This window comes from Hyla sarda, chromosome 8 (assembly GCF_029499605.1).
Source record: "Hyla sarda isolate aHylSar1 chromosome 8, aHylSar1.hap1, whole genome shotgun sequence".
NCBI classification, from domain to species: domain Eukaryota; kingdom Metazoa; phylum Chordata; class Amphibia; order Anura; family Hylidae; genus Hyla; species Hyla sarda.
Window position 1 is genome coordinate 21,106,003 of NC_079196.1, and position 14,321 is coordinate 21,120,323.

The following is a 14,321-nucleotide window of genomic DNA, read 5'->3' on the forward strand; positions in this document are numbered from 1 at the left end:
TATATAGGGGCAGGGATGGGATATAATGGAGGGATCAGATATATAGGGGCAGGGATGGGATAAAATGGAGGGATCAGATATATAGGGGCAGGGATGTGATATAATGGAGGGATCAGATATATAGGGGCAGGGATGTTATATATTGGAGGGATCAGATATAGAGGGGCAGGGATGTGATATAATGGAGGGATCAGATATATAGGGGCAGGGATGTGATATAATGGAAGGATTAGATATATAGGGGCAGGGTGTGATATAATGGAGGAATCAGATATATAGGGGCAGGGATGGGATATAATGGAGGGATCAGATATATAGGGGCAGGGATGTGATATAATGGAGGGATCAGATATATAGGGACAGGGATGTGGTATAATGGAGGGATCAGATATATAGGGACAGGGATGGGATATAATAGAGGGATCAGATATATAGGGGCAGGGATGGGATATAATGGAGGGATCAGATATATAGGGGCAGGGATGTGATATAATGGAGGGATCAGATATATAGGGGCAGGGATGGGATATAATGGAGGGATCAGATATATAGGGGCAGGGATGTGATATAATGGAGGGATCAGATATATAGGGGCAGGGATGTGATATAATGGAGGGATCAGATATATAGGGGCAGGGATGTGATATAATGGAGGGATCAGATATATAGGGGCAGGGGTGTGATATAATAGAGGGATAAGATATATAGGGGCAGGGATGGGATATAATGGAAGGATCAGATATATAGGGGCAGGAATGGGATATAATGGAGGGATCAGATATAAAGGGGCAGGAATGGGATATAATGGAGGGATCAGATATATAGGGGCAGGGATGTGATATAATGGAGGGATCAGATATATAGGGGCAGGGATGGGATATAATAGAGGGATCAGATATATAGGGACAGGGATGTGATATAATGGAGGGATCAGATATATAGGGGCAGGGATGGGATATAATGGAGGGATCAGATATATAGGGTCAGGAATGGGATATAATGGAGGGATCAGATATATAGGGGCAGGGATGGGATATAATGGAGGGATCAGATATATAGGGGCAGGGATGGGATATAATGGAGGGATCAGATATATAGGGGCAGGGATGGGATATAATGGAGGGATCAGATATATAGGGGCAGGGATGGGATATAATGGAGGGATCAGATATATAGGGGCAGGGATGTGATATAATGGAGGGATCAGATATATAGGGACAGGGATGGGATATAATAGAGGGATCAGATATATAGGGGCAGGGATGGGATATAATGGAGGGATCAGATATATAGGGGCAGGGATGTGATATAATGGAGGGATCAGATATATAGGGACAGGGATGGGATATAATGAAGGGATCAGATGTATAGGGGCAGGGATGTGATATAATGGAGGGATCAGATATATAGGGGCAGGGATGTGATATAATGGAGGGATCAGATATATAGGGCAGGGATGTGATATAATGGAGGGATCAGATATATAGGGGCAGGGATGGGATATAATGAAGGGATCAGATGTATAGGGGCAGGGATGTGATATAATGGAGGGATCAGATATATAGGGGCAGGGATGTGATATAATGGAGGGATCAGATATATAGGGCAGGGATGGGATATAATGGAGGGATCAGATATATAGGGGCAGGGGTGTGATATAATGGAGGGATCAGATATATAGGGGCAGGGATGTGATATAATGGAGGGATCAGATATATAGGGCAGGGATGGGATATAATGGAGGGATCAGATATATAGGGACAGGGATGGGATATAATGGAGGGATCAGATATATAGGGACAGGGATGGGATATAATAGAGGGATCAGATATATAGGGGCAGGGATGGGATATAATGGAGGGATCAGATATATAGGGGCAGGGATGGGATATAATGGAGGGATCAGATATATAGGGGCAGGGATGTGATATAATGGAGGGATCAGATATATAGGGGCAGGGATGTTATATATTGGAGGGATCAGATATAGAGGGGCAGGGATGTGATATAATGGAGGGATCAGATATATAGGGGCAGGGATGTGATATAATGGAAGGATTAGATATATAGGGGCAGGGTGTGATATAATGGAGGAATCAGATATATAGGGGCAGGGATGGGATATAATGGAGGGATCAGATATATAGGGGCAGGGATGTGATATAATGGAGGGATCAGATATATAGGGGCAGAGGTGTGATATAATGGAGGGATCAGATATATAGGGGCAGGGATGGGATATAATGGAGGGATCAGATATATAGGGGCAGGGATGTGATATAATGGAGGGATCAGATATATAGGGGCAGGAATGGGATATAATGGAGGGATCAGATATATAGGGGCAGGAATGGGATATAATGGAGGGATCAGATATATAGGGGCAGGGATGTGATATAATGGAGGGATCAGATATATAGGGGCAGGGATGGGATATAATGGAGGGATCAGATATATAGGGGCAGGGATGTGATATAATGGAGGGATCAGATATATAGAGGTAGGGATGTGATATAATGGAGGGATCAGATATATAGGGGCAGGGATGTGATATAATGGAAGGATCAGATATATAGGGACAGGGATGTGATATAATAGAGGGATCAGATATATAGGGGCAGGGATGGGATATAATGGAGGGATCAGATATATAGGGGAAGGGATGGGATATAACGGAGGGATCAGATATATAGGGGCAGGGATGGGATATAATGGAAGGATCAGATATATAGGGGCAGGGATGTGATATAATGGAGGGATCAGATATATAGGGGCAGGGATGGGATATAATGGAGGGATCAGATATATAGGGGCAGGAATGGGATATAATGGAGGGATCAGATATATAGGGGCAGGGATGTGATATAATGGAGGGATCAGATATATAGGGGCAGGGATGGGATATAATGGAGGGATCAGATATATAGGGGCAAGGATGAGATATAATGGAGGGATCAGATATATAGGGGCAGGGATGTGATATAATGGAGGGATCAGATATATAGGGGCAGGGATGGGATATAATGGAGGGATCAGATATATAGGGCAGGGATGTGATATAATGGAGGGATCAGATATATAGGGGCAGGGGTGTGATATAATGGAGGGATCAGATATATAGGGGCAGGGATGTGATATAATGGAAGGATCAGATATATGGGGCAGGGATGGGATATAATGTAGAGATCAGATATATAGGGGCGGGGATGGGATATAATGGAGGGATCAGATATATAGGCGCAGGGATGTGATATAATGGAGGGATCAGATATATAGGGACAGGGATGTGATATAATGAAGGGATCAGATATATAGGGGCAGGGGTGTGATATAATGGAGGGATCAGATATATAGGGGCAGGGATGTGATATAATGGAGGGATCAGATATAATGGGGCAGGGATGTGATATAATGGAGGGATCAGATATATAGGGGCAGGGATGGGATATAATGGAAGGATCAGATATATAGGGGCAGGAGTGTGATATAATGGAGGGATCAGATACATAGGGGCAGGGATGTGATAGAATAGAGGGATCAGATATATAGGGGCAGGGATGGGATATAACGGAGGGATCAGATATATTGGGGCAGGGATGTGATATAATGGAAGGATCAGATATATAGGGGCAGGGATGTGATATAATGGAGGGATCAGATATATAGGGGCAGGGATGTGATATAATGGAGGGATCAGATATATAGGGGCAGGGATGTGATATAATGGAGGGATCGGATATATAGGGGCAGGGATGGGATATAACGGAGGGATCAGATATATAGGGGCAGGGATGGGATATAACGGAGGGATCAGATATATAGGGGCAGGGATGTGATATAATGGAAGGATCAGATATATAGGGGCAGGGATGGGATATAATGGAGGAATCACATGTTATATAGTACAGATTCAATCTAAGTACCATGTCATATACACTGCTCAAAACAAAAAAAAATGAAGGGAACACTAAGATAACACATCCTAGATCTGAATGAACTAATCGTATGAAATACTTTCGTTTTTACATAGTTGAATTCGCTGACAACAAAATCACACAAAAATTATCAATGGAAATCAAATGTATCAACCCATGGAGGTCTGGATATGGAGTCACACTCAAAACCACAGTGGAAAACCCCACTACAGGCTGATCCCACTTTATGTAATGTCCTTAATACAAGTCACAATGAGGCTCAGTAATGTGTGTGGTCTCCACGTGCTCGTATGACCTCCCTACAACGCCTGGGCATGATCCTGATGAGGTGGAGGATGGTCTCCTGAGGGATGTCCTCCCAGACCTGGACTAAAGCATCCGCCAACTCCTGGACAGTCTGTGGTGGATGGAGCGAGACATGATGTCCCAGATGTGCTCAATCGGATTCAGGTCTGGGGAACGGTCGGCCAGTCCATAGCATCAATGCCTTCCTCTTGTAAGAACTGCTGACACACTCCAGCCACATGAGGTCTAGCATTGTCTTGCATCAGGAGGAACCCAGGGCCAACCGCACCAGCATATGGTCCCACAAGGGGTCTGAGGATCTCATCTTGGTACCTAATGGCAATCAGGCTACCTCTGTCAGGCACATGGAGGACTGTGTGGCCGCCCAAAGAAATGCCACCCCACACCATTTCTGACCCACTGCCAAACTAGTCATGCTGGAAGATGTTGCAGGCAGCAGAACGTTCTCCACGGCGTCTCCAGTCACATGTACTCAGTGTGAACCTGCTTTCATCTGTGAAGAGCAGAGGGTGCCAGTGGCAAATTTGCCAATCTTGGTGTTCTCTGGCAAATGCCAAGATGCACAATGTTGGGCTGTGAGTACAACCCCCACTTGTAGACATCAGGCCCTCATACCACCCTCATGGAGTCTGTTTCTGACCATTTGAGTGGACACATGCACATTTGTGGCCTGCTGGAGGTCATTTTGCAGGGCTCTGGCAGTGCTCTTCCTGCTCCTCCTTGCACAAAGGCAGAGGTAGCGGTCCTGCTGCTGGGTTGTTTCCCTCCTACGGCCTCTTCCACGTCTCCTGATGTACTGTCCTGTCTCCTGGTAGCGTCTCCATGCTCTGGACACTACGCTGACAGACACAGCAAACCTTCTTGCCACAGCTCGCATTGATGTGCCATCCTGGATGAGCTGCACTACCTGAGCCACTTGTGTGGGTTGTAGACTCCGTCTCATGGTACCACTAGTGTGAAAGCACCGACAGCATTCAAAAGTGACCAAAACATCAGCCAGGAAGCATAGGAACTGAGAAGTGGTCTGTGGTCACCACCTGCAGAACCACTCCTTTATTGGGGGTATCTTGCTAATTGCCTATATTTTCCACCTGTTGTCTGTTCCATTTGCACAACAGCATGTGAAATTGATTGTCAATCAGTGTTCTTCCTGAGTGGACAGTGTGATTTCACAGAAGTGTCATTGACTTGGAGTTACATTGTGTTGTTTAGATGTTCCCTTTATTTTTTTGAGCAGTGTATATGTATCATATATATGTAACAATGTAGGGTTCAAATGTCATTTATCAGGGAGCTGATACAATGTAGAGATCACTGATCATGGACAGAAGGTGGATGGATGGATATGAGATAGATACATAAGATAGAGTAAACAGATACATAGATAGAAAGATAGATAGATATGAGATAGATAAATAGATAGATATGAGATAGATAGATAGATTGATATATAGATATGAGATAGATAGATAGATAGGAGATAGATAGATATATAGATAGATAGATAGATAGATAGATAGATAGGAGATAGATAGATAGATAGATATGAGATAGATAGATAGAAATTAGATAGATATGAGATAGATAAATAGATAGATATGAGATAGATAGATAGATAGAGAGGAGATAGATAGGAGATAGATAGATAGATAGATAGATAGGAGATAGATAGATAGATAGAAATTAGATAGATATGAGATAGATAGATAGATAGATAGATAGATAGATATGAGATTGATAGATAGATAGATAGATAGATATGAGATAGATAGATAGATAGATAGGAGATAGATAGATAGATAGATAGATAGATAGATAGGAGATAGATAGATAGATAGATAGATAGATAGGAGATAGATAGATAGGAGATAGATAGATAGATAGATAGGAGATAGATAGAAATTAGATAGATATGAGATAGATAAATAGATAGATATGAGATAGATAGATATGAGATAGATAGATAGATATGAGATAGATAGATAGATATGAGATAGATAAATAGATAGATAGATAGATAGATAGATAGGAGATAGATAAATAGATAGATAAATAGATAGATATGAGATAGATAGATAGATATGAGATAGATAGATAGATAGATAGATAGATAGATATGAGATAGATAGATAGATAGATAGATAATCTGGTGATACCTATGCCTCGGTAGTACCAAAATCCCACAAGGTCGTATACAGACTGTCTAACAACTATATCGGCGGACAGAGCGACCTGATACAATGTAACCATCGGCGGACACAGCGACCTGATACAATGTAACCATCGGCGGACACAGCGACCTGATACAATGTAACCATCGGCGGACAGAGCGACCTGATACAATGTAACCATCGGCGGACAGAGCGACCTGATACAATGGAGTCTGCAGAACGTAGTGATCCTGGGGTTTCAGATAAAATGTAAAGACCACAAGACCCCATGCCAGATATATTAGGGGGGTCGGATACAATGCAGAATTAGATCTGATTCCGATTATCGATACAATACAATGCAAATTGATTTTCGATTATTGATACAATGTTGCAATCACACACCCTGTACAGTATGTCACCATTGCATGGGTTGTGTAGTAGACAGCAGGTCATAGAGCAGTGTTTCCCAACCAGGGTGCCTCCAGCTGTTGCAAAACTACAACTCCCAGCATGCCCGGACAGCCGTTGGCTGTCCGGGCATGCTGGGAGTTGTAGTTTTGCAACAGCTGGAGGCACCCTGGTTGGAAAACACTGTCATAGAGGGTCCCAGTCCTGGACTGTCCACTAGTTCTGACCCTGATTAACCCCTGTGCAGCTGCTGGGACTGGACAGCACTAAAGTTGCTTAAGTTGGGACCCCCCCAAAAAAAATACTCCCCTGCACCTGTATGTGGCCGGGACAAGTTGCAGGGACTCACCCACCTCTGTTCTCCACCAGGTCACTGAACTGGCCGCTCTCACTCATCTTCATCTGCTGATCTCTATCCATCTGGACTGGGACCTCCAGGGTCTTGCTGGGGGGCTGCTCTGGACGTGGTTGCCCGTTACAATTGGGCTGCACAACGCTGGGGTCCGGGGGATAGCAGAGCTCTGTGTCAAAGGGGTCCATGATGGCTGGAGAGGAGGAATGTGGCACCCAGGTGTGAGGAGAGGGTGGGTGCTGTGTGTGCACTGGAGGCTGCTGGATCACTACTAGTGTAAGGGAGAGGGCTGCAGCCTGGCAGAGGAGGACAGCACTGAATCCTGCCTCCTATAGTCTGAGCTCAGGCTGCAGCATCACTCAGCTCTGCAGGGGGGGAGACAGGCAGGTGACTGTCCCACACACTCATAGGGGGGCCACAGCTGGAATGGGGGGTCCTGCTTCCAATACCAGCCCTGTGCACATTGCATGGTATCCAGTGACTAAATGCAAAGGGCACTATAGGGGGCTGAGATTCTCTAATATCCAGTTTGGGATGGAGTAGGGTTGAATCCTATCAATGTATAAAACCCCATCCATAGCTCAGGCAGGGAGGGGTCACAGATGCTGCATGACATCTGGGACCCTGAGATACCTAAGGTGGTGAGATCCTATAGAAGGGGCTTTGCAGACAGAGCAGCAAACCTTCATAAATATTGCAAAGCCTCTTATTGACAGAGAGCAATGTGCTTAGGAGAGGAAGCATCTAGATCAGCGGTTTCCCAAACTGTGGACCTCCAGCTGTGGCAAAACTACAACTCCCAGCATGCCCGGGCAGTCAGTCCCTTAAGCTGGATATTTTGTGAGTCCCGCCTTCAGTTGCAGCATCTAGATCAGTGGTTTCCCAAACTGTGGACCTCCAGCTGTGGCAAAACTACAACTCCCAGCATGCCCGGGCAGTCAGTCCCTTAAGCTGGATCAGTTGCAGCATCTAGATTAGCGGTTTCCCAAACTGTGGACCTCCAGATGTTGCGAAACTACAACTCCCAGCATGCCCGGACAGTCAATCCCTTAAAGGACATCTGCAGCGTTACAAACACTTATCCCCTATCCTCAAGATAGGGGATAAGTGTTTGATCGCGGGGGGTCCGACCGCTGGGGCCCCCGGCAATCTCCTGTACGGGGCCGCGGGTCTCCCGTGCAGGGGGCGTGCCAGCCGCAGCATGACGTTGTGGCTGGCACGCCTCCTCCATACATCTCTATGGGAGAGGCGGGGAGGCAGCGTTCGTGCCTCCCCCATAGAACTGTATGGGGACGGGGAGGAGACGGGGCGTTACCGTCGACCTCTAGGTCGACGCTACGCGCCTTAGCGCTCACCATGAGCACTTATGGCGGCGCCCCAATAGGGAGATCGCAGGGGGTCCCAGCGGTCGGACCCCCGTGATCTAACACTTATCCCCTATCCTGTGGATAGGGGATAAGTGTAATGCTGCTGCAGTTGTCCTTTAAGCTGGATCAGTTGCAGCATCTAGATTAGCGGTTTCTCAAACTGTGGACCTCCAGCTGTGGCAAAACTACAACTCCCAGCATGCCCGGACAGTCAATCCCTTAAACTGGAGATTTTGTGTGTCCCGCCTTCAGTTGCAGCATCTAGATTAGCGGTTTTACAAACTGTGGGCCTCCAGATGTTGCAAAACTACAACTCACAGCATGCCTGGACAGTCAATCCCTTAAACTGGATCAGTTGCAGCATCTAGATTAGCGGTTTCCCAAACTGTGGACCTCCAGCTGTGGCAAAACTACAACTCCCAGCATGCCTGGACAGTCAATCCCTTAAAATGGATATTTTGTGAGTCCCGCCTTCAGTTGCAGCATCTAGATTAGCAGTTTCCCAAACTGTGGACCTCCAGATGTTGCAAAACTACAACTCCCAGCATGCCCTGCCGGGCATGCTGGGAGTTGTAGTTTTGCAACATCTGGAGGTCCACAGTTTGAAGGCCAGGGCTCCAGATGCTGCAGTTAATGGTGGGACACACAGAACTGGGTGTTTAGGCATGCTGGGAGTTGTAGTTTTGCAACATCTGGAGGTCCACAGTTTGAAGACTACTGCTCCAGATGTCGCAATTGAAGGTGGGACCCCCCAAAATATCCAGCAAATGGGATTGGCTGTCCGAGCATGGTGGGAGTTGTAGTTTAGCAACATCTGGAGGTCCACAGTTTGAAGGCCAGTGCTCCACATGCTGCAGTTAATGGTGGGACACACAGAACTGGCTGTTTAGGCATGCTGGGAGTTGTAGTTTTACAACATCTGGAGGTCCACAGTTTGGAGACCACTGTTCCAGTTGCTGCAATGGAAGGTGGGACCCCCAAAATATCCAGCATATGAGATTGACTCTCAGTGTGTTCTGGGATTTTAGTTTGGCAACATCTGGAGGTCCACAGTTTGGAGACCACTGTTCCAGTTGCTGCAATGGAAGGTGGGACCCCCAAAATATCCAGCATATGAGATTGACTCTCAGTGTGTTCTGGGATTTTAGTTTGGCAACATCTGGAGGTCCACAGTTTGGAGAACATTGCTTCAGATGCTGCAGTTAATGGCGGGACCCCCAAAATGTCCAGTTTATGGGGTTGGCTTCCAGGCATTCTGGGAGTTGTAGTTCTGTAAAATCTGGAGGTCCACAGTATGAAGACTGCTGTTCTAGATGCTGCAATGGGAGGTGGGATCCCCAAAATATCCAGTTTAGGGGATTATTATATGCACAAACAGAATTCAGGATTAGGGTCTGCCGATAATGCCATCCCTATGTACAGTCCATAAATGCTCAGCTGTATATGCCCCATCCATAAATAAGGGGTACAGTCAGGACCAAGAATGAAGGGTTCTAGCAGAATAAAAGACAGGAGGATGTCCTATTGCTTCTATAAAGAGGCGGCAGTGCAGGGGCAGTATGAGAGCATAGCTCCTGTAAAGCTGCCATGGGAGCGAAGTGTCTTAAAGGAGATGTCCGCTGTGGACTTTTCCTATTCCATTCTGCCCAGGCTGCAAAAATTGAGAAAATAAACTTTCACTTACCTTCCTACGTTCCTCCAGAGCTTCATAACAGCTGATCGGTCAGCCGGGCTGTCTGCTTCCTACTTCCCTTAGCCTGGTACGTCACATGGTGCTTCAGCCTATTATCGGCTGAGGCGGGACATCGCTGCGGCTGGTGATAGGCTGAAGCACCATGTGACATTCCGGGCTAAGGGAAGTAGGAAGCAGACAGCCCGGCTGACCGATCAGCTGTTACGAAGCTCCGGGGGAATGTAGGAAGGTAAGTGAAAGTTTGTTTTCTCTTTTTTTGCAGCCCGGGCAGAATGGAATAGGAAAAGTCCACACCAGACATCTCCTTTAAGGGTTAATGCCGGGCATTGGCCTGATAGCAGTCAGGACCAACCGGCTATGATGCCGCTGAGCTCGCTTCACAGTTCGGAAGCGGGACAAGGGCGTGCAGGTATGACCTTGGTCCTTAAGAGGTTAAAAATCTTCTCAGAGTGCCGCCAGGGTCCAATGGACCTAACTGGACCCATTTTAGGGCCAGCCCTGAATATGAGATAGATAGATATGAGATAGATAGATAGATATGAGATAGATAGATAGATAGATAGATATGAGATAGATAGATATGAGATAGATAGATATAAGATAGATAGATAGATATGAGATAGATAGATATAAGATAGATAGATAGATATGAGATAGATAGATAGATAGATAGATAGATAGATATGAGATAGATATACATAGATATGAGATAGATATGAGATAGATATGAGATAGATAGATATGAGATAGACAGATATGAGATAGACAGATATGAGATAGATATGAGATAGATAGATAGATATAAGATAGATAGATATGAGATAGATAGATATGAGATAAATAGATATGAGATAGATAGATAGATATGAGATAGATAGATAGATATGAGATAGATAGATAGATATGAGATAGATAGATAGACAGATATGAGATAGATATGAGATAGATAGATAGATATGAGATAGATAGATAGATATGAGATAGATAGATAGATATGAGATAGATATGAGATAGATAGATAGATATGAGATAGATAGATAGATAGATAGATATGAGATAGATAGATAGATATGAGATAGATAGATAGATAGATATGAGATAGATCGATAGATAGATAACATTATGATGTTTTAGATTTTTTCACCTTTTTTCACCATATGGAAGTGCTGCATTGAAGTTCTTTTTTATATAGATAGATAGATAGATAGATAGCGGTTGTGTAACTGGTCTTTTATGCAGTATTTGGAGCCTATAAACCACCAAAGATCAGGACCTAGACATGAATAACTCTTCTGTACACCTATAGTTAGAGCAATAATGGGATCTTTTTGTTTTTTTACCTATAAGTCCTAGAAGAAGAAAAAACTTCCATAAATGGAGCATGTCAAGAAATGATGTAACCTGAAGAAAGAGCAAACAATCCGGCCTGGAAGTGACCCCTTCTAAAGCATCTTGATATTTACTGTTCTGTGGGGCTCCTGCCAATACCAATATTAGCTCCCACTTAGCATAGCAGATTAATGGTATCTCCAAATGTGGCCGGCACTAACCCCGCTCTTACTGTGTCATCTCAGACACTTTGCTGAGAGACATTTACAGGACGGGACACTGTGTATCCTCAGAGAGTTGGTCATGGCTACTAAACATATACCTCCTGGAGGAATAGGACCACGGCTGGGTCGAGGTCTATGAAGGCCCTTGGGAAAACATTGTATCCTCCATACCCTACATTTCAGACGGAAAAGGGAAGAAGAATACACAGGCGCGGGGGTGTAGCTATTTGGCACTCAGGGTGGATCCAATATTTGACATCCCTAATACAGACTAATATTGTCTCATTTAGTGACCATAAAGCAGTAGATACCAGCATTTATCCAACCAGTGTCCCCCCCCCCCCCCAGTGGGCGTTTTAAATCAATGAACTGCAGCGGATTTTGCGGTGCCAGAGATCACCACCGCCACCCGCCTCTCTCCCCCTGCCTGTCCTGGGGTCCTTTTGAGTCCTACCACCGCCGCTGACACCACCCCCCCCCCCCCCCCCCCACCTATCCTCTGTCCAGAGACCGCCGCCGCCCGCTTCACCACCTGCCGGTCCTGAGTCCAACCACCGCCGCTGCCCCATTGCCTCCCCCATTCTCGGTTTTATAATTACCTGTTCCCGGGGTCCGCGCTACTTCTGGCTCCGGCGGCGTCCTGAGCTGTCACTGTGCGCACTGACGGTGACGTCGCGTTGAGGACGTCACTTGTCATTGGGCAGCACACAGCGTAACACAGGACACTGCAGCGGCGGTCTCTGACCGGGGCGGTGCGGTGGGGGGTGCGGTGCGTGGGGGGGTGCGGTGTGGTGCGGGACATTATCGGATTATCTGCAAGGTAATTTCCAATACCGATAACGTCCAAAATCGTGAATATCGGCCGATAATATCAGCCAAACCGATAATCGGTCGATCCCTAGTCCCGATGTGGCGGTATTATTTGACCCTTGGATGGTGGTTTCATTCCTAGGTATCAGAAATATCAGGGAATAGATTGTCCTTAAGAATAAAAAGAAAAATCTGACATTTTTAAGCTGTCGGCATTGTGGCCTAAATCTAAAGAGCAACAACTGGGTTAGGGCTTAAGCCTGTACATAATCCCCAAGACATACAGCACTATGTCCTAATATTGTGTTTGAACCAAGACAACAGGCTGCAGGATTTATGTTCCCGGAAGAGCAGTCGGATGAATAAACTCACTGTCCGTCCGTCCGGCTGCGCTCGGGATCACTATGTGCTGCAACACAACACACGTCCGCACCGGAACCAAGACAATTTCACCTACATTACCAAAAGGGAGCAAAATCTATAGAAATACAAAGCAGCCGACAGACAAACAGGAATAATAAACTGCTGGCTTGGATTATATGGTGTTTTGTGTACACAAAGATCTAAATTATTCGGAAAAGCCATCTATATACAATATAGAGTACATGCAAAATGCATACAATAGAAATACAATTTTTTTATATATATATATATATATATATATATATATATATATATATATATATATATACAGTGATCCCTCAACTTACAATGGCAGCAACATACAATAGTTTCAACATACAATGGTCCAGAAAAGACCATTGTAACTTGAAACCAGACTCAACATACATTGCTACAGACAGCCCAGATCTGTGAAATGTGTCAATAGCTGGAAGAACTGACCAATCAGAATGGACATTTCACTGGTAAAACCCCTGTATTACTGAACCGTATGCACTGACTGGTGTCTGGTAGCGCCCCCTACAGTACAGGGAGGTATTACATGTTCTGTACTACTCTTTACCTGTATTACTGAAGTGTATGCACTGACTGGTGTCTGGTAATGCCCCCTACAGTACAGGGAGGTATTACATGTTCTGTACTACTCTTTACCTGTATTACTGAAGTGTATGCACTGACTGGTGTCTGGTAGCGCCCCCTAAAGTACAGGGAGGTATTACATGTTCTGTACTCTTTACCTGTATTACTGAACCGTATGCACTGACTGATGTCTGGTACCACCCCCTACAGTACAGGGAGGTATTACATGTTCTGTATACTTTACCTGTACCAGGGTTATCTGCTCCTATGGACACCAGCTGAGGGCGACTCCATGTTACTTTTTTAGGACACTGTATACTTTACAGGACCCCGAAGAAGCTCCTGTCCTCTACATAGACCAGTGTTTCCCAAGCAGGGTGCCCCAGCTGTTTCAAAACTACAACTCCCAGCATGCCCGTAGGGACCTATACCACTGCACACACTGATCTCTTATACTGATCATTGTTATCCCATAGGGACCTATAACACTGCACACACTGATCTTTCACATTGATCACTGGTTTCTCATAGGAAACCATTGATCGATGATTCTGCCGCTTGACTGCTCATGCCTGGATCTAAGGCACTGAGCAGTCATTCGGCGATCGGACAGCGAGGAGGCAGGTAGGGACCCTCCCGCTGTCCTGTAAGCTGTTCGGGATGGCGCGATTTCGCCGCGGCTATCCTGAACAGCCCACTGAGCTAACCGGCATACTTTAACTTTCACTTTAGACGCGGCGTTCAACTTTCAACGCCGCGTCTA

General features: G+C 45.5%; 1 protein-coding gene across 1 annotated transcript in view; it reads right to left on the bottom strand.

Annotated features, from left to right (window-relative positions):
- TMEM163 (transmembrane protein 163) overlaps positions 1–7,671 on the bottom strand; it is a 174,997-nt gene extending 167,326 nt beyond the window's left edge. Inside the window, exon 1 of the mRNA XM_056533239.1 lies at positions 7,156–7,671. Coding sequence (XP_056389214.1) covers positions 7,156–7,342 — 187 coding nt within the window. The 5' untranslated portion in view covers positions 7,343–7,671. The remainder of the gene's footprint in view (positions 1–7,155) is intronic.
- Between the last annotated feature and the right edge of the window lie 6,650 nt (positions 7,672–14,321).